The sequence below is a fragment of the Podarcis bocagei genome, assembly GCF_964188305.1.
Source record: "Podarcis bocagei genome assembly, chromosome: 11".
Classification (NCBI taxonomy): Eukaryota; Metazoa; Chordata; class Lepidosauria; order Squamata; family Lacertidae; genus Podarcis; species Podarcis bocagei.
In genome coordinates this window covers 47,082,269-47,104,128 of record NC_138136.1, presented here as the reverse complement: position 1 = coordinate 47,104,128, position 21,860 = coordinate 47,082,269, and the positions used below count along the sequence as shown (strand labels likewise).

General features: G+C 42.2%; 2 protein-coding genes across 6 annotated transcripts in view; both read right to left on the bottom strand.

The window, feature by feature from the left end:
* Positions 1-7,847, bottom strand: part of RICTOR (RPTOR independent companion of MTOR complex 2) — a 62,864-nt gene extending 55,017 nt beyond the window's left edge. For all 3 annotated transcript variants that reach the window (XM_081212619.1, XM_081212620.1, XM_081212621.1), the window contains exons 1-2: positions 7,739-7,847; positions 7,465-7,512 (exon numbers count right to left, since the gene is read on the bottom strand). In XM_081212619.1, the coding sequence (XP_081068745.1) occupies positions 7,465-7,512; positions 7,739-7,787 (97 nt within the window). In that variant the 5' untranslated portion in view covers positions 7,788-7,847. The remainder of the gene's footprint in view (positions 1-7,464; positions 7,513-7,738) is intronic.
* Positions 7,848-15,742: 7,895 nt separating this feature from the next.
* The window catches only part of FYB1 (FYN binding protein 1), a 49,463-nt gene continuing 43,345 nt past the window's right edge, over positions 15,743-21,860 (bottom strand). For all 3 annotated transcript variants that reach the window (XM_081212763.1, XM_081212764.1, XM_081212765.1), the window contains 3 exons: positions 20,344-20,377; positions 18,964-18,998; positions 15,743-18,812 (listed from right to left, as the gene is read on the bottom strand). In XM_081212763.1, coding sequence (XP_081068889.1) covers positions 18,790-18,812; positions 18,964-18,998; positions 20,344-20,377 — 92 coding nt within the window. In that variant the 3' untranslated portion in view covers positions 15,743-18,789. The remainder of the gene's footprint in view (positions 18,813-18,963; positions 18,999-20,343; positions 20,378-21,860) is intronic.

Genomic DNA, 21,860 nt, shown 5'->3' with positions numbered 1-21,860 from the left:
TAGACAGGTAAAATGGCTATTTATCACTTCTTTAGTGATAATCATTAGCTGATGGGACTTAGAGTCCAAAAAACTCAGAAGGTTCCCTACCACTGCCCTAAACCACAGTGAAGAGTAGACTAACCACAGTTTTATGTCCTAAACAGCAGTTAGTTGAAAAAGGAAGTGAAAACTACTAATCTCCTCCTCATGACTGCAGCAGGATGGAGAGTGGAGCTCTTAAGCCTGAGGTCAGGGAAGATGGGAGTTGTAGTCCAACAACATCTGGGGATACAAGGCTAAGAAAGGCTGTTCCAATGATATCCTCTATACACATTTTTTTAAATAACCAAGGCACTATACATGCTTTTCAGTTACATTTTGCAACAAGTGCAGAACTTGTGGTTCTTGAAGCCATTTTCTCATAAACTAGAACTATTAAAGATATTAAATACAAATATATATATAAAAGAGCTTTCACATGCACAATAAACTTTTTTATTTTGCTGCAGTAGTACAACCTCCCCAGATTCCTATCAAATACTATCACTATTTTTCCATCCCACAATGCCCTCTTCTTCTTTCATTAATAAATTCCAATTATAGGTTGCTACTTTCTTGTATTCCAATATCTTCCAGACAGTGGTACAGTGCATGTGTGTAACATGTATCAATATGTATATGAGGATGTATATAGAAGAGAAAGAATGTGTATATTTAATTTTTAAAGCCTGTTATGAAATGGACCTGGATTCCTGGTTTCAGTTTGTGCTGAGCCAGGACTGGCCACTTCAACACACTTATGTGAGCAAATACTCCTGTGATTAATCATGGTCTCCAGCTGTAAACTGCTATTCACTCTTCCTTGTAATTCACATCCTGCTTTTTAAAATATATAATCTATTTCAGATTGCAAAGAATCCTGAAACATGCACTGCTTGTATTTCAAAAGTTACACAAAAAAGAATGCAGTTTTATTTTCAAAATTTTCTCCACAAGGTCTGAAAATCCAGAATCTTTCAACAACAACCAAAGTAAGAGTTACACAGTATTAAATATTTGTATGCCTGCTTAATCTCATTATCAGTCCTGCTATGCCACAAAAGTTACACAACTTAGAAGAAAACCAGAACAGGCCATTTATACTGTGTGAAAGCATTAAAGGTTGAGAGGTGGTGAGAAAAGGAGCTTGAAAAATATTTGGTATTGAGCAAAACCACTACTGTATCAATTAGGGAAATCACCATTTGAATTTTAAATAAGCTTTCAAGTTAAATATGCCTTAATTTTAAGAAAGGCGAAGCTTTATAAAATCGAGTTGGGAGTCAGAGTAGCACTTATCTGTAAACTCCTTCTGGTGGAATTCAAAATTACTTGGACATTTATGCTGAAATTCATATAAGTAGCACGTATCTAGTAATTAACAATGGATACTGATAAATAATAAGTCTATATTCCATTTATTATTTTACATCATTAATTCGGTTAAGTATGGAATTCAAGCTTCTAACATCTAAGAGAAAGAGCAGTGGAGATGCTAACCAATTGTTAGGGGGGTGTAGACTCCTTTCAAACTTCTCAAACTACTCTGGTGTGTATACTGAGGGCACGTGAAGAGAATTGGTGTTGCCTCTTCCAACAGACAACTCCCTCACAAAATAGGCAATTGCACACTTACCAGCTTAGCTATTAAGTGTTGTAACCCAATGGCGTAGATATTTATGGCATGCAATGGAGCCAAAAGTTCTAAGCCAGAAGTGGAGAACCATTTTCAGCTCTTCTGGGCAGTCTTTCAGATACTTGAGTCTAAATAGCTTAGGTCTTTAAACACTAATGTGAGCATCATGAATTAGGCCCAGAAACAAGCTGGCAACCAGTGCAGGTATTTTAAAACGGAGGTTATATGAATTCAAAATAGAACCCTGGCCATTAATCTGGCTGCTGCACTTTGGACCAGCTGAAGTTTCCCGATAGTCCTCAAGGGTAGTCTTATGTAGATCACATGGCAACAGACCAGTCTGGAAGTTACCAGAATGTGGAATACAATGGCCAAGGCATCTCTCTCCAAAATAAGCCACAGCTGGCGAACCAGCCAAAGCTGGAAATAAACACTGCTAGCTACCAAGCCTCCTTGAGCCTCTAGTGACAGCTTTGGATCCAAGAAAACCCTAAAACTACAGACCTGTTCCTTCCTCCCAGTGCAAACACAGCCAGAACATGAAGTCTTCCCGCTTCCTAGACTCAATAACTGAGAACACATCTCAGGATTCAGCTTCAATTTACTGGTGCACATCCAACTGTGTGCATGTATTCCATTGTAACACATTATATTCAAAGATTACTCTTTGAGCAGAGTAGTCAACTTGGAATAGAACTTTGGTTCAAATACCAAATCAGACATAATATTACCTTTTACCCACCTAGCTTACCTCAGAGGACTGTTGTGCAGATGAAATTAGACTACCCCAATGAGCTTTTTGTAGAAAGGACTGCCTACAAATATGAAGATTATTTTCTTTGGTAGCATTTAAATTCTCTGCCCTCAACAAGAGTAATCTTCATATCAGTGTTAAAAAATGTGAACTGTATAATGGAAAACACTTATTTTCAAATGCTGGCCAAAGACCCAGCAAAGCTGACATGTTGTTTGCTTCAGGTGAAAGGAGAAAATATGTCTTCTCTAATAAAGAATTTGAGAACCAATGCTACTAAATATGAAACTGAGATCAATAACACTTGAAATAGTCTCAGATATTCAAAATTATATCACTATAGTCATCAGTTCACATATTCTGGCTTGCTGAGAACATTCTCCAGGTTTCCCAACATGCACACAGGATTCCAGACGGTAGCAGACCACATAAAGTAAGATACACATCCCTATACACCCCAGTTTTCTGTGAGGCACAAAGAACTGGAAGGAAGAGAGATATTTCAGTCTGTTGTCAGAAAGAGATTCCAGGACTCTGAAGGCAACCACATTTGTAGAATCTCTCCCACAGTTCCTTTGGATTTTTGTTTCTAACAGGATATTTCACAACATAAAACAATAGTTCATTTGCAACATAGCATACTCTTAATGTAATCCATCATGAAAGTTCTGAACTTTGAGAGGCTTAAGAGGCATTCAACACACACTGCAACTAACAGGATTTTAGCCTATGATGCCAGACTGTATATATTCATGATTATATTTGGACAAGGTACCTTCTAATGTTCTGATGTGACAGATATCCAAGTGATCAAATTTATATACACAAACTGTGAAATCCTACATATTTCAGTATTAATCATCCATGTTCACATCAAGGATGTTGCTTGATAAATTCAACAAAACAAAAATATGATCTAGTGTTAACCATAAACCAAACTAAACCAATCCAAGACGTTAAATTAAAAAGTATACAATAACATGTGATTTATTAAATTAAATTAATGGTGGGGGACCTGTGGCACTCCATATCTGTAACCATCCTTAACAGCTGGCCATGCGGGCTGGAGCTGATGAGAGTTGGAGTCCAACAACATCTCAAGGGCCACAGATTTCCTACTTCTGAAACTTATTTCAGAAGTATCCATACCTAATCAAAATGTTTGGGTTCTATAATATCCTGCATATAGAGATTTATTTTTAAATTGTACAATTTCCCACTAATAACATTTTGAGGTTGAAATGTGTTGAAACCTTTGGTATCTCTTTATTACCAGGTTCATCTATGTTATTTATCATCTGTTGTATACAAATATGTATTTTGGTTCAGTATGTTTGTCTAATTAAAAAAAACATGTTATTTCAGCATTGATACAATTATCCATTTATACTGTGATGTTTTGCGCTTAAGAGCAGGGATCCTCAATTCTTCTAAAAACTGTTTAAGCTTTTGGGATGTTGAATAAAAATGGGCAGTTTGGAGCTTGCTTACACATTCAGTATTCAGAGCTGGTTATCCCAAACTTTCACTCTTGTCACTTTCAGCTCCTTTCCCCTTGACCAGGCATAGGCAAACTCGGCCCTCCAGTTGTTTTGGGACTACAATTCCCATCATCCCTGATCACTGGTCCTGTTAGCTAGGGATGATGGGAGTTGCAGTCCCAAAACTGTTGGAGGGCCGAGTTTGCCTATGCCTGCCCTTGACTATTTCTCAGTCATTCAAAAGTTACTGTGTTTCTTTCAAGCAGGGCTGGAAAACTTTTGATCCACCAAGACAATTGTAGCCCACCAGTCAGGCATGTCAGCTGACCAGGGGCTCAATAAACACTGATTGCTTGGGGACTTGGGAGACCACACTGCATTGGTCATGACTTGCATTCAGCTATGTGCGTCAACGTTATGCAGGAAATTGGAGATGACTTTTCACATGGCATGCAATAGTAGAAAGAAAATGTGCAAGGAACTCGCATCCTCTTTCCTGTTTTGGAGTCCCATCTAAAGAAGTTACTGAAAGGGGAGCCCATCCATGACTCCAGAATAAAGATGTTTATTCTCCTTTTGAGCAACAAAACCATAGAAGCATAGCAAAACGCACAAGTCACTTGCGGGTGCGCTACCACCATTTCCACAGCGTTAGTGTCGTAACTCAGTTCTATCCATCTACGAGAGCTACAAGTCGGCTATTGTTTACATGGATTACTTATCCAGAGATTAAGGAGAAGAGACAAGCCGAAAGCTTTTCATCCTGCCACGTGCCACTGAATCATTTTTAGCTTACTTCAACCTCTCATTCACCTCTTGAAAGTAAAAACAGATCAGAGGTTGGGAATGAGTTTAGGGGCTGTTATCCAAGGATCACTGAGCTGACTGTATAAACACAGGTAGTAGCAGAGTTCACTTTCAAATATCAAGGGACAACATTAATGCTAACTAGCCATAGGTTGGCTTTAGAAATGGTATGGCATCACAGGATCCTTAATAAATTCATCTATTTCCCAGGGGATGCATATTCAGGTTAATCTTCTCAAATGAGTTTGAAGAAATAGACAAGATAATAGAAATTTGTGAATTTCTACAATTCTCTATCACATATAGTTAAACTGATGTACCTATCTGTTTGTGGCAAGAGGAGATCTAACATAATATGGGAGCAAGCAAGCCTGCATGGGCATAAGCAAAACAAAAAGCCATTGATAAAAAAGGAATTCTTAGTGTCCCCGGAACTGGCAACTACAACATGCCGATGCCATGGGCTGAATTTCCTAATGCAACAAACCAAAATAACACAAAAACAATATTGAAGTGAAAGCTCAAAGACTGCCTTAGATGCTACTTGCATCTTAGGACCTTCATAAATAAATATGTAAATATGCATTTTCCCAGTAATGTAGAAAATGGGCACATAGTAACCAGCATAGCACAAAACAGTGTTGTTTTTTTTAAAATAAGCTTATTGGGCAAACACCAAACTGCAATGTAAGAACAAGCTTTTTAAAAACAATCTTCTTTTGAATTTCAACACTGAATTTTAACTCTTACAATTCTTCAACACCTATTTTCCAATTCACTGTAGTGCTAATTCAGATATTACCACAGCAGTACTGTACTCCGGTCTCACATCACTCTAGTTACGTTCAGATAGAGAAAACACATGAATCAAATGAATAGTGTGGTATCTTCCTACTGGGGGACTTCTGGGCTCCAGTGGGCCATGAATATAAAACTGAAACATTATAGATTTCAAAATGTGCTTTCATCCTGATGTTTACCACACACTATTTTGTCAGTTATTTCAATGCTACCTTATTTTCATGTGGAAAAGCACCAATTACATACTTCTATAAGTACCATACTCAGTCTACTTATATATGGTGTCATTACTACAAAGTTTCTATTTTGCAGTACAAATTATCTGGAATCCATAACATGCAGCACTCTTAATCCTTTTGAATATATCTACTCACTGTTTCATCAAAAACATAAACTTAATATTTTAACAGACTTTTGTTAAAATGCAGCAACGAAAAGTTTGTTGGTAATTGTTTTCTCTTTTCACAGTGCACTAACAGTTAATATACGCAGCATATTATGCTACACCTCTGTACAGTTTTCTTCTGTATATGCCTGTAATTGAAGTAAAAAAAAAAACACCTATGGGAAATATACAAAGCATCCAAATTGTTTTTCAAAAATTTCACTGTGATAAGAATTCTAGCTGCCACCTTGTCTTAAGAGCTATATTCAAGTATAATAGAAGTCAGCTTGCCTATAGGAACAGGCAGTCATGAGTTCAGCCCTAAGCATCTAAGTATCAGCCCTAAGTGATGGACTATTTCCAAGCAGATCACTGACAACACAGAATCAATCTGCAAGCAGAGTGTAGGAGAGAACCGGATTTGGAAAGACCACTGGAATTTACATACTGTTGGCTACATCAATGCCCAAGCTCTGAAAAGCTCAAACGCTGCTAACAGCCCCATCTGCAGCCAGCAGACGGGAAATAATGAACCTGCAGCACAGCAAGCTATAGAAAACAAGTCTAGGGGGTGGAGAGAGCAACATACCTGCCAATAATCCATCAGCTGCTTGTTGTTTTCCTGCTCCCCCTCTCCCCTTCCCCCATGTGTCAGGAAACAGCTCACCAGAGTGAGACTTCGCCATCTCCCCTTGTGACTTAAGATTTCTCTTCTTCCCATAACACATTAAGGGGGGGATTCCAGTGCTTGCCCGGTGGGCCCTGTGGTTTTCCGAAGCAGACTACTTGCTTTTCACTATTTCCTCAAATTCTCATTTCCACTCTCACGATTTGAACACAAAGTCAAATTATTTCTGCTAACAGAAACAGAACACCTCTCCTCCTCCTGGCCAAATTGATAAAAAACGAGGGTGAAAGCGAGAAACACAGGGCAACAACGGGAGCTGCTTTCTTCTCACAGTCACTCTCAGCCTCTCTAGTTAGAAAGAGAAGTGCAGCACTTAACCCTGCAATATACATTTTTTAAAAAGAGGAAAGTCCCATTGCAAGGAGAAAGAATCAGAGAATCATGGAAGGGACCCTGACAGCCTTCAAGTCCAACCTTGCATATGATGCTCCACAACCGTGCTTCAGCTAGCAGCCTATCATCCTGTTAATTACTATTATCTTAAATGAAAACAAGATCTAATAGCCCTTGCAGCCCATGCTTGCCAGGAAGACCCACAGGACAGAAGGGGGTTTCATTCCCAATCTAACACCCCCACCTGAGCTCCACGGGGCTTAAACCCCTAAATAAATGTGCATTGCCTTGGGCACGGGAGGAATGTTCGCATCCTGGAGCAAGTATTCTCCCGGCTCCGACCGGCTGCTGGGAGGAAGACATATCGCCCCCCTTATCTCAGGGGGGCCCCCACCCTGATGTCAGGAAAGGGCTCCCCTCTCCCCCCTGAGCCCCAGCCTCCATTCGCTCCCATTCTGAAAACACCCCCCAGAATGTGGAGTTTGTGGGGGGCGGGATGGAGGGAGGCGCTCGCCACCAGGGTGCCCACCCTGCTTTCCCCCCCTCCCGCTCCATTACCTCGGCTGAGATCGAGGGGAACGTTTTCCTCGCCGCTGTCGTTCCGGCCTGGGCGGTGGGGAAGAGGGGGAGGAAAGAAAACGAGATTCGGTCATTGATGGGAGGAGGAGGAGAGAAGAGGCTGAGCCCGGCGGCCGGAGGGAGCGGGATGCTGAGACCGGGGAGGGGGAGGCAGGAGCCGGGCACCGACCCACCCACCGCCCCGCCGTCGCCCCCCCCGAAGCGCAGGCCGAGCCCCCCCACCCACCCCACCCCTCCGGGGGTCCCTCCTCACCTCGAATGCGGAGGTGCCTCAGCGAGCGGGCGCGGAGACTCACCGCCATGTTGACGGCCCCGCAGCCACAACACCGGAAACCTCGCCCGATCTCGCGAGAGAGCGGAGGAAGCCGCCTCGCTCGGCTTGCCTAGTTACTGCCCGCGCGCGGGAGGCCGGGCCCGCGCGCTCTGGCTCAGGAAGGGAAGGGCGGGCGCCACGCTCCCGGTGCCAGGCAGCCCGTGAGGCCGTTGTTGAGGCGGGGGTGGCCCGCCGCCGCCGCCGCCTTTGTATTTTCCTCGGGGCAGGCAGCTGTGCCCCCCTCGGCTTGCTCCTGGTGGAAACCTATTTGCTGCGAGATTCCCGCTGATCCTGGCGCTCCCCCACCACAGATTCCCGTTTCCTTTTGGGAATGAGGCGCAGCGGAGACTGCGGTGTCTTTTGGATGCCTGGTTTATTTACACCAAGGTTTCCCAAAGTTGGGGGTTCCTGCTTTTGGGGGGGGACTACAGCTCCCATCATTCCTGGCGACTGGTTCTGCCGGCTAGGGATGATGGGAGTTGTAGTCTCGAAAACAGCTGGAGACCCAGCTTTGGGAAACCCTGATTTACACAACCTGAGACTGCGATGGAGGGGTGATGGGAGTTGTAGTCCAAAAACAGCTGGAGACCCAGCTTTGGGAAACCCAGAAACAGCTGGAGACCCAGCTTTGGGAAACCCAGAAACAGCTGGAGACCCAGCTTTGGGAAACCCAGAAACAGCTGGAGACCCAGCTTTGGGAAACCCGAGGCTGTGATGGAGGGGTTCACAGCATCAATGCCTTCCAAAAGTGGTTTTTTTGCCCCCCGATAGCTGCAGTCTTGGATTCAAACAGAAATCAAACATTGATCCTAAACTGTTGGTCTGACTTTTCCTACAGTTTGCTTCTTTCCTTCTAGGTCACATCGCTGTAACATAACCTTGAACTCTGGCTTTGCAGGCCCTCCAGGCGTCCCTATTTTCCAGGGACAGTCCTGCATTTACAGAAGCTGTCCTGGTTTCTGATTTGATCCTGGAATATCCCACTTTTCCTTAGGATGCCCCTATTTTCATCAGATAAATATTGGAGGGTATGGTAGGATGTCCCTATTTTCATCTCAGAAATGTTGGGTATGACCTTACCCTTCTAACTACTAACCCCTTATTTTTATTTTTATTTTTGCTTAATGACCCAGGCGATCACCCTGACATGGGAAGCTTGCCTGGTTTCTATTTTAGCACTTGCTAGTTCCAAGGGTCAGAAGGTTCTCCCTTACAGCCTACCTCCCCCAACAAAACTCATATTAAATGTCTGCTCTTGTTAGTTGTTTATGAACTGCCCTCTAAACATGTCTAAACAGCACTTTATGTTTTTAACTGTAAGCCACCTTGAGTCCCTGTCAGGGGAAAGGGTGGGGTATAAATAAATTAATTCTAATTTCTTGAGGCTATTTGCCGCTGTACGTTAAAATCAGCTTTATAAACGGTGCTGGAAAATGGTTTAAAAGCGATACACAATGAACCCCTAGGGCAGAGCTGTTTGGTACAAAAATGAACACCTAAAACCCACTTGAAAAAGCTCATCAAGACAAAAGGGGGGAAGAATGCCTTTCAGTTGTTTCAGGAAAGTACAGGTTGTGGGCATGTCATATCCCCCTACCAAGAATGCTCTTCCACGGTCCCACTGTACACTTGGCATCAAAAAACAGGCAGCGCCATGCATTTTTATCCAGGAACAAAAATGTTGGATTTAATACTATACTTCTGTTAAACATTGTTTTGCTTCTGCTAAGCCACCCAGGGAATATTTCTGGGCAGCTATATCAAATTAAGGAATGACGCAAATAAATTTCACCATGGCAGAAATGATAAAAGGAAAACAACAGCTCTTTGCTGTGAAAGGCCTTTACAAAAAATATTCAAGTGGGTGTGGTGCTTCTAATGCCTTCCCTGTGTCGGTTTCCCAGTGGCTTTAGGGCAGTGTGGGGTATGGCCTGGGGAGAGTTCTGAGGGCCAGAAAGAGAACGTCAAGGGCCACATTTAGCCCCTGGATTCCACATCCCTGCTGTAAACAGACGTTGGTGTTTGGCTGCAGACAGTGACTTCATGGTGAGGGAATAACACTCCGCTGCATCTCTGTATTTTGTGCTATTTATTTGAAGAGATGATTCCTATGACAGGCTTGAAGATCTAAATGGCCACTGCCCAACATATATGCAGGAATGATGTGCATATGACCCTCTCTCAGCCAAAGGATAAGTGAGTCAGAGGCGTAGGAAGGTCAGGTGATACCCGGTGCAGAAAATTTCTTGTCACACCCGTCCCCACACACATTTTTTTTATTTTCTTTGCCAGCAAAAATGGTTTTATGTTATTTCATATTTTCTTACAAAGGAATGTGGATTCTGAGCCTCTGAAAACAAGTAGATGACTATGGACAGATACAGTGGGTACCACAGGTTAAGTACTTAATTCCTTCCAGAGGTCCGTACTTAACCTGAAACTGCTCTTAACCTGAAGCACCACTTTAGCTAATGGGGCCTCCTGCTGCTGCCGTGCCACCGGAGCACAATTTCTGTTCTCATCCTGAAGCAAAGTTCTTAACATGAAGCAATATTTCTGGTTTAGCGGAGTCTGTAACCTGAAGCGTATGTAACCTGAAGCGTATGTAACCTGAGGTACCACTGTACTTAAATCTGCAAGATGGGTTGTGTTTTGGCTTGTGTTATTTTATTTATATTTATTGTTTATTTATTTAATAAAATTTATTTTTAAAGCCTGCAAAGTGGTTTACCAAAACAAAAAAACCACAGCAGTAAAAATCAAGAAAAATTAACAATCCTACTTTAAAACATACAAAAGCTAAAATATTCAGATTAAAATTACTTCAACTTCCTAAGCATCTAGGTATGTTTGCATAAAGAAGAATGCTTTTAGCAGGTGCCTGAAAAGAGTCTAGCAAAGGCACATTCTTTGTTGAAATTTCAGCCTTCACGACATAGGAAAACGGCCAAGTAAACAGCTATATTCGTGGAGGGTCAAGATATTAACTGACATGCATGAAATTTCATATGTAGCTATATAATCCCTAGTGCAGTAAGATAAGACCTTTGGAGCAGCCATTTTCATAATAATAATAATAATAATAATAATAATAATAATAATAATAATAATGAACCACCCTAAAGGTAAAGGGAGCCCTGACTGTTAAGTCTAGTCACGGACAACTCTGGGGTTATGGTGCTCATCTCACTTTACTGGCCAAGGGAGCCAGCGTTTGTCCACAGACAGTTTCCAGGTCATGTGGCCAGCATGACTCAGCTGCTACTGGTGGACCAGAGCAGTGCACAAAAATGCCGTTTACCTTCCCGCCGGAGTGGTACCTATTTATCTACTTGCATTTTGATGTGCTTTCAAACTGCTAGGTTGGCAGGAGCAGGAACCGAGCAATGGGAGCTCACCCCGTCATGGGGATTCGAACCGCTGACCTGATCAGCAAGCCCTAGGCTTGGTGGTTTAGACCACAGTGCCACCCACATCCCTATGAACCAACCTACTAGGGCAGTAATTGTTCCTTGATAATTTGTCACCCCCCCCCATGATGGCACCTGGGGCAACCCGCCCCCATTTTCCTATGCCCCTGAAAGGAGTAGAGTTTTTTTTTAATCCCCCTGTGGGAGTATCCACACTGGTAGTCTCTGGCTTCTTTGAATGTGTTCTCAAGGCACCACAGTCTAAGGGGACATTCATAAAATATGGATTAAATACTGGATCTGTGCCACCTGCAGGGGACCCATGACTAGGAGTGCAAGTAACAACCTGCATACAGCATTGCATCTTAAAACATTATCATACATGACAAATGGTTAGTCTGCTTCTAAAGGCCTTTTAAATTTACATTTTAAACGCTGTGTGAAGTGTAATGTGCCCTATGTGCTGTGCAAATAGCATTTTAAAAACCCCAGATGAAAGGCACTAAATTCAATTCACAACTTTTAACAAATAGTGTGTGCAGTTTCACACTTTATGGGGTGTGTGGTTTTACTCTGAAAAGTTACTGGTTTTTCTTTGAAAAAATGACTATCTGCTTCCTGTTGACACTCAGAATAATTGTGCCTGACTACAGTATTGAAACTGTTTCTCTACTTTCCAACACAGAGATTTAAGGCAGCTAAAATGCTTTTTTCTCACCCCAAGAGCTGGAAGTTGTTGGAAAAATATATCTCTGCTTATTCCACTTTTGCCTCTAGTAAAAAGGTTCCAAGGGCTTTAATATTGTTTCAGAAACTTGCAAAAATCTGTTTGGCCAGAGTGACACAGATCCATACTGATGTTACTTAAAAGGGGGAATTCCCCACCCCTGTCCCACCTCCCATGGAGAAAGCCTAATGCCTAGTTGTGCTTTACCATTGTTTTGATAGCTGTATCTGTCAATGAATTGAACACTGAATGAAAACTCATATCTGTCCCATAGGTCAGATGTGTTTTCTTTAAACTACATGCAAGCTTAGCCAATTCAACATTTGCTTGTTGCATTTGCAAAACTCAACAGGGGGTGGGGAGGAGACTTACCACTGTGGGCTTGCGATGTCACAAACCAAGCAGTGCAATCCATAGCCAGCTTCTACCCCAAACTCACATGACACTTGTCTGCAAATTGGACTCTGGGGAGAAATGCAGTGAATGCACTTCCACAGCAGCTTTGCTAAGTGTCTGCATGTTTAGACATGGTGTACAAAGTTGGACAAAGGAAATAAGTGGATCCAGCAATTTTTTTCTTAAAATTAGACCTGTTACCTGATTAGGGATTAAAGATTTCTTAAACATTTCTTAAAATGTTTAGGGGTACTGAAGAAAATCCCAATTTTATAGTTCAAATCAGGAAAAATAAATACAGTAGATGGACAAAAGTACAAGGATTCACAAAATGTTTAAGCACTGAGTGGATCCCTCATGGAAAGTAAAGCCTTTCTCCAACCCCACACAAGAAGGAGCCACTACAAAATAATGGAAAAGTTTAGTTTAAGACCATTGGTTTAGTCTTAACTTGCTTGTACCTTTCTCATTTCAGAAATATTGGTTTTATGCATATGCAAATTTAACTGTTAAATTAATATACAGCTTGTATAAATAATCCACTAACATTTCTTTAATCCCCAATCAGGTAACAGGTCTAATTTTCAAGCTTTCACAAAATCCATCTGGACTTCTCAACATCACCAAACATTATTGACTGAAACATATACCTGACCCATTTGATGCCACTGGTGCAGTTTGTGTAAACACATTTGTTTGCTTGTTTGTTTCATAACATTTATACACGGCTTGATTGTAAGAAACCTCAAAGAGGTTTGCAAAAAGGCAAGGAAAGCAACAAGAAAATCAAGAAAAAAAAATCATAGGCATACTTTAAAACATACAGAAGTTAAAATACTAAAACATTAAAATAACCTCAACTTTCTAAGCATCTGAATAGGCTTGCCTAAACAAAAATGTTTTTAGATCCCAAAAAGAGTACAGTGAAGGTGACTGCTCTATCTCAATAGGCAGGCAGTTCCAAATTTCAGGTGGTGCCACCCTAAATGATTTGAGTTCTTACAAATGATTTTGTTTCAGCAAGACTTGTTTGTCTACATCCTATCTTTAATTACGCATCCCGCTGGGTTTCCTGCAGCAATGTTAAGATAACTGATCTGTAATTTCCCAGATACCCTCTGGATCTCTTTTTTAAAAATTGTTGTTACACTTTCCAGGTCTCAAGTATGGGGACTGATCTTAAGAAAAAAACATAGGTAAAGGTAAAGGGACCCCTGACCATTAGGTCCAGTTGTGACCGACTCTGGGGTTGCGGCGCTCATCTTGCTTTACTGGCCGAGGGAGCCGGCGTACAGCTTCTGGGTCATGTGGCCAGCATGACTAAGCTGCTTCTGGTGAACCAGAGCAGCACACGGAAACGCCATTTACCTTCCCGCTGGAGCGGTACCTATTTATCTACTTGCACTTTGTGCTTTTGAACTGCTAGGTTGGCAGGAGAAGAAAAAACATACCAATACATGGTATGTATTTTTTCTATTGGATCAGAAAAAAAAATGGGTTAAAAACTCTCCGCTGGATGCCATCTAGACCTGTTGATTTGTCCATTTTTATCAACAAGACCTAGTCCTAGAACTTTGTCTCTTCCCACCACTATTTGCCTGCTTCTCAGACTCGCTTCCCATGGAAGTTAGTTCAGACACGGAGATCTGCCTTGTATCTTCCACTTTGAAAAAAAGATGGAAAGAATTCATTCACACAGAGCATAGTTAAACCATGCAGTTTGCTTCTGCTAGATGACCATTCTCTTGGATGGCTTGACAAAAGGATTGGAGCAATTCATGGAGGATAAGTGGCTACTAGCCATAATAGCTAATTTCTACTGCCATAGCCTCTGAATGCCAGTTGCTGGGTACCGCAAGTGGAGAGAATGCTTTTGAGGGTCCTGCTCAAATAATAATCCAATTAAAATAAAAACCTAAAATAAAAAGACCAAATTATCATCCAAATTATAAACATTAATTCTTTGAGACTTCCCATAGTCTGGACCTTGAAGCATATCTCCAAATCTCAATCCTGCCAGACTAGATGCGCCTTTGGCCCAATTCAGGAGGACTCTTCTCATGTTCTTATTGATCTATTAAAGTGTCGTTAGGCTGCTTGTTGACTGGTTTTCATTTAAAACCCTTTTCAACCTTGCAACGTACGGAAATACAGAAAATTGCAGGCACCAGAAAGCTCAGTGATATTAGCTGGTCTCAGGCGGTTTCACAGAGGGCGGGACCCTGTTGCATTCCCAGTGTTGTTGCTGAAAATGCAATGGGACCTTCATCATTACACGCTCACAACTGGGCTCAGAAATAACTCTGCTCTTTTTCAACTGTTTGGTAAAACCCCCAGAGTTAAACCAAACCCCTTTCCAAATCAAAGGAGAGATGATTTGGCGTGCTTCCTGCATCCTGGTGCACTTGCAGTCGGACGAGTATTAAAAACGTCCATAGCTAATGCAACAGGACTGGGCCCAATGAAACCGGGCCATTGAGGGATGAAGCCCGGGGAGAGGGTGGATGTGACCTGGGGAGGAACGTGAGTGGTGTGCAGAGGTAGGCTGCATTTGTCCCTCGGGGTCCGAGGTTCCCCTCCCCTGTGCTAAGGGCACAGCTCTTCCTTGTGTGGGTGCGAATGCTCCAGGCACCACCTTCAACTGTGCTCTGTCCAGGGTTCTGACAGGCTATGCCTGGACCAAGCTTGGCTCTGCTGCTGTCACATTTCCCTTGTGAGCCTCAAGCTGCGATGGAACAAGACAGCAATATCACTCCACATTCCCGGCCATGTTTCCATTTCCAAATAGTGCTTTCCTTTAGCGGGCAAGCCAGCCATACTTATTGAACATCTGTCTTCTACTTTTTCTTCTTCAGGATGGCTTTGCCAGATACAGTGGTACCTCGGGTTAAGTACTTAATTCGTCCCGGAGGTCGGTTCTTAACCTGAAACTGTTCTTAACCTGAAGCACCACTTTAGCTAATGGGGCCTCCCGCTGCCGCTGTGCCGCTGGAGCATGATTTCTGTTCTCATCCTGAAGCAAAGTTCTTAACCCAAGGTACTATTTCTGGGTTAGCGGAGTCTGTAACCTGAAGTGTATGTAACCTGAGGTACCACTGTATCCCAGAAGCAGCAATTGACAAATATGGCTAAACTATTGGAAAGCTTTTACTGTTTGACCCACTCTGCGGCTGTTTTGTTTTTAGTTATCTCTGTTTATCGCGATGTGGGGTTTTTCATTTCTGTGTCATAATTTTAATTGTGCAGCTTGTTGATATTATGTGTTGTGCCACACCATAGCATCTGGTGGTGTTAGAAATACGTTTCTAACACCACGGGTTAGAAATACGTTTCATAATCAAAACAAACGAATAAGATGCCTTAACTATGGGTGAGCTCGGAGTGAAGAAATGAACAAGGAGAATGCTGCCGTTTAGAAAATGCATAAAATCTTTAATGTTTCCCAAAGCATGAGAAAATGTAAAACAAAATCTATAGAGATTAAAAACACAAGATTAATATATATTAGCATAACAAGATGCTACTATAATTAAGTGATGGGTGCCAAGGCTGGAATCTCAGAACGCAGCATAAAATAAAGGATTGACAACAACATAAATTACATTCATGAATGTTCAATGAAAACACTCCACAGAAGTTTTGTTTTGTACCAAGCACAATAAGTTAATTTTAGAAAACATATTCCTTGGTTATCTGTGAGGGCGGCACATTTCCTCTGTCACTCTGAGTCAGCAAGGAGCTTCAGCGCATGTATCTCTACACTGAGAAACTGTGCATGCAGTTGTGTTCCGTGTGCGTTTGCGTGTTGTGTGGTTTCTCATCTGACCCAGATGCCAGTTCCGAACAGGTATTCCCAGTCCCATGAAAGGCAAAACGGTTTATCGGCTGTCGGTAGGGAATGATACCTGCTCCCTCCCTGTTCCCTTCTCTCCTGATCAGCATTAGTGCTAATTATGGCACCCACTTATGCATATGGATGCAAACGCATCCCTATCATCTTGCAAACTTTACTACTAAAAACCTGTAATTTCCGTTGTGCAAACTTTGACGTTCATTGTCACTCAAAGTAGTGTGGTCTTTGTCTGCTGAACAAGTATTGCTGCATGAGGAACCATTTGCGCCCAGTCTTTTCTGTCAACTAGCAAAGCCACAGGCATCTATGAGACTAATCTCTTATGATGGAGACTGAACTGTGTATGAAGTGTTTTCTCACATATTCCACAGCACTACTAGTATAAACAGTTCAAATAAACAATACAGTGCCCAGGTCCTTCCTCCATCTCACCCACCCCGCAAAGTGCATTAGAAGTTGAAAAAGCCAAAGGTCCATCTCAAAGTGTTCATTTATTGGGGAGGGAGAGGTAGATCAAAGCAAGTAAGAGGGCGTGAGGCCATGCAGACCTTCATAGAGGAATATTTGCATATTCTCCAACAATATTTAACAGAACAGCCCCTACTTTTCCACTACCTGTCTGTTCTTGTGGGAGGAGGTGAAAAAACTGTCTCTCTTATTTTGCCTTTTGGAGAGATATTGGGGATGTGTTTTAAGATTTGTATCAGTTTGAACTGCATTAAAATTCTTCAGGCTTTAGTCCCTATCTCCAGAGCCTAGAACGTCGGAGCATTTTATGTGTGTGATGCAAATTAATATGCATGCATGCAAAAAGCCATCACGCTGCTTTGTTTCATGCGACAAGACAGCTAGCAAGGCAAGAATGGGTGGGGGTTAAATGCACTCGAAGAGAACTTGTTGCAAGATTGTTCAGTACTTGTTGCAAACAAAACTATAATGGTCAGGATAACTTAGCTGGTACAGCGTGAGACTCTTAATCTCAGGATTGTGGGTTCAAGCCCCATGTTGGGCGATAGGTTCCTAGATTGCAAGGGATTGGACTAGATGGCACTCGTGATCCCTTCCAACTCTACAAGTCTATGATTCTATGGACAGTTTGCTAATGCAGCCTGCTTCTAAAGCCAGAACTTACTGTATTTTTCCGTGTATAACGCGCCCTGTGTATAAGACTCAAAAAAGACTATTTTGGGGGACTCAAAATGAAGAAAATGGGGGAAGATTGTCCAGAGCTGTTGAGCTTCTTTTTTGGGGGGGGGATTGCTAAGAATCACCTGCCTGAACAAGGTTTCCTATCACACGCAACGCAAAAGTCAGCAAATGTCTGACCGCTCGCCAGCGGCAGCCGCCTATCGCCCGCCCAATTGCCGCTGCAACAGCAAATCAAAAAAAGCCATTTCCACAGCCACCAATCACTCGCACTACCATCGTTGACAATCTCTGGCTTGCGGCACCAACCAATCACTCATCCCCCCTCAGCACTACCCGTGTATAAGACAAGCCCAATTTTTAAACATTGTTGTTGTTTAGTTGTTTAGTCTTGTCCGACTCTTCGTGATCCCATGGACCAGAGCATGCCAGGCGCTCCTGTCTTCCACTGCCTCCCGCAGCTTGGTCAAACTCATGTTAGTAGCTTCGAGATCACTGTCCAACCATCTCGTCCTCTGTCGCCCCCTTCTCCTTGTGCCCTCAATCTTTCCCAACATCAGTGTCTTTTCCAGGGAGTCTTCTCTTCTCATGAGGTGGCCAAAGTATTGGAGCCTCAGCTTCAGGACCTGTCCTTCCAGTGAGCACTCAGGGCTGATTTCCTTCAGAATGGAGAGGTTTGATCTTCTTGCAGTCCATGGGACTCTCAAGAGTCTCCTCCAGCACCATAATTCAAAAGCATCAATTCTTCGGCGATCAGCCTTTTTTATGGTCCAGCACTCACTTCCATACATCCCTACTGGGAAAACCATAGCTTTGACTATACGGACTTTTGTCGGCAAGGTAATGTCTCTGCTTTTTAAGATGCTGTCTAGGTTTGCCATCACTTTTCTCTTAAGAAACAGGCGTCTTTTAATTTTGTGACCGCTGTCATCATCTGCAGGGACATTACTTTCAAGTAAAAAAATCCTTGTCTTATACACGGAAAAGTACGGCACTGGTGAGCAAATGAACACAGTGTATAACTGATAGAGAAGAGCTGTAATAGGCCCAGGATGCTTCAGGTGTGAGAACAGGGTATAGCAAGTACACATAAGTGTGACTAATTTCATCTGTGAAATATTTTAGAAGTGTATGCTTTGAGGAAACAAACAAAATAAGTTTGCAAAATGAGAACTGGGTGGTTGCCTGAATAATTTAATATTCACCATACTGGTGGAAGAGGGAAGTGGTTTGGAGATTTGCTTCCTCAACCTGGTCGAGGAAAATAGTGACATGTCCCATCAACATTGCAATGCCTTCATTGTGAGACCTGCTTTACAGTTCAGAAGCTGGCGAGATAGCTTAACCAAATCGTTGTACCTATGCAGACAACAACCAATGTGAGGAATACATTTCACTCTTGCATCAACCACTTGGTGATTCAGAGCAGATGAAGCTCAGGTTGAAGGGAAATCCACAGCTAATCGTTGTCATATATGCAGCCTGCGGGGGGGGGGGGGAGGGGAAGAAATGTAAACGTAAATACAGTATGAAAAAGGCCTACCCTTGTTATAAAAAGAACACAACCAAAATAAAATACTTCTGTTTACTCAATCCCAAATCACTACAATTCTGCTGGACATGTGTAACGTACCCTCATCAGCGATATCATCATATATTTCTTCATCACTGTAAGTTTAGAAAGAAGAAAGAAAATCAATTGGTTTAGTTACTTTCACATATATTAGGAACAGAGGAAGCTGCCTTATAGAAAAGCATGGCCCATTTGACCATATTCCATGGAGAATGGACCATTTGACCACGGTCTATTCTCTCGTTGTTCCGTGGCTGAGCCTTGAGAAAACCTGGGCTTACCTGAATTGAAGCTCAGGTAAGCAAAGCCTCTCTTTTCTGGCTTTTCTGTGCATCTGATAAGATCCTATGCAGTGGGTAAGATCATATTTTCACAAGGCACAGCCATGGAAAAATGAGAAAAGCTCTCAGACCCGGGGGGAATTAATTGGTATGCAAAAGGATCAAAATGCAGGTCAAGTGGAAGTGTGAATAATAATAATAATAATAATAATAATAATAATAATAATAATAATAATAATTTGTACCCTGCCCATCTGACTGGGTTGCCCTAGCCACTCTGGGCAGCTTACAGCATGTATAAAAACATAGTAAAACATTAAACCTTAAAAGGACGAACCCTTAGAATCAGATCCCACTTACCATATTTTTCCGTGTATAACACGCCCCTGTGTATAACACGACAACTATTTAAGGGGACTCAAATTTATGAAAGTGGGGGAAGATAACCCCCGTGTATAAGACGACCCCCATTTTTAAACATTATTTTAGAGTATAAAATCTAGTCTTATGCACGGAAAAGTACAGTATATATTAAAAAGGTATTAATTTGTTTTAGAAACCATTTAAATGTTTTTAATATAAAGCAGAAGAAGAAGAAGAAGAAGAAGAAGAAGAAGAAGAAGAAGAAGAAGAAGAAGAAATTGGGCAACAGGTCAACAGGTGCAGGGCAAGACATACTGAATATGGAAATGTAGAATTGGAAGGGACCATGAGGGTCATCTAGTCCAAGCCTCCGCAATGCAAGAATCTTTTGCCCAACATGGGGCTGAAACCCACAACCTTGAGATTAGGAACCTCATGCTCTACCAACTGAGCTATTGCGTTGCATATGCTGTTCATTTCAATACAGGATAAATTCTGAGTGGATTTTACCCAATATATTATTGCCAATAAACAATGAACGTGATGATTAACACTATCCTTATATATAAAAAAACCAACAGGAAAAACACCTGGCTTTAAATTCTGAGAATTTCTTTTGTTTCTGTGAAATTTTCCAAAGGAACAACTTAGCAATATTCTATGGGAAAGTCTTCATTTACATAGGGTTGCCGGGGTGGTAGTGGGGTGGGCTTCCTTGTTTGGGAAGCAAAACCGTTTCACTAGCTTTGACCATACTGTATTATAAAAAGTTTCAAAATGAAAACATTGCACTTACTCATCCACTATGCAGCTTCTCCGGACATAACCATCTGTAAAATCAAATTATAGGTACATAGTTATCATCAGCTGAAGCTGATATCACTCTTCTGAGCTGAAAGAAAACCACGAGGCAGGAAGGTGAAAACGATAATGCAGAAAGGACATGTGCCTTCTAGGGATTCTACCCCTAGCCTGTGAAATGTGTTGACATTTAGCTGGAACCGACACCCTGCTATCTGAAAGGAAGATGGTAGGTACGTATTATAGGAGGTATAAAGCACTGGTTTGTGAAATAAAAATCAGCAAATAACTCAACACCACCCATTCAGAAGCTTGTTTCTGTATTTTACAAACGTTGTCCAGAGATCATGCAAAAGGCTGTTCTCAGTGATGGTTGCTGCCATTGGGACTGATAGGGTGGAAGGCAGGGAGGCCAACAGTAGGTGGCGCTAATGACAGGCATAGCCACCCCCTGGCAAGAGGCAAGCAGACCAAGGCTGGTGGGGCAGCAACCTGATGGACTAGCCTCGGCTGCATTTCGTAACTGACAACTTACCAGTCAGGGACTCACAATTCTACATGCTAGCAGCCTAAAGCCCCGGATACAGCCCTTCAAAGTGAAAAGGTGATGCTGCGCAATGATTCTCGTTGCAAAAAGGGACAGAAGATGCTCCTCTGTCCCCACAGCAATGCATTGCACTTTCTTTGACCTCTTTCTTTTGATGGTTTTGCAAACTTGGAAAGGAAAATGCATACTCAGTGCTGATCAGTGTACTGAAGACTCATGCATCTGTCTGCCAGAGCAAAAACTGTCTAGAGCAGGATAAGTTTGAATGGATGCGACAGACATTTTCAGAAATGTACATCAAGAGTATTCTATACCATCACCTATTGAGCTTGGAAACATTTTAACTTGCTATCATAAACCTTAATAAACACTGAGTAAATTTTTTAAAAAACCTCTTCTCCTCCCCAGTCTTTTGTTGCTCTGCAGGCTGCGTTCTTGTCATCCACAGCACTAGAATGATTTTTAAAAATGGGACAGGATTCTGTGCCCTGCAGCAAGGCTGCTTTCTCCTGTATGGAAGTGAGAATCAGCAATTGCACCGCTGTCACTGCTGTAGTACAAAAATAAAATCTGTCTGTCATGTTCCTGCTGTGCTAAGGGCCTTGGCAGAATTCCACGGCCCGCTTCCTTCAGAACTTTTCACTCAGAACTTCCTTCAGAGTGACTTTTCAAAGGACTATGCTTGACTTGCGCATTGCAGCCTTTGTGACTCAGTTTCCCATCTGGAAAAATAGGAATAATGAATGATACTGTACTTTCTTTCTTCCACAGCAGCAGTTGAAAACAGCAAGGCAAACATTCTGAACCTGATAATGGAACTCCCTTGGTGGCCTTTGAAACCTGAGTTCCTGTCATTCATTTCAAGACAGGAAGACTTCTCCTTAAAGAAGGGACAATACCACAACTTCAGGACAACTCCCTTGGGGAAATGAGCTCATAACGAATGTATTCTATTCCCCTTTCCG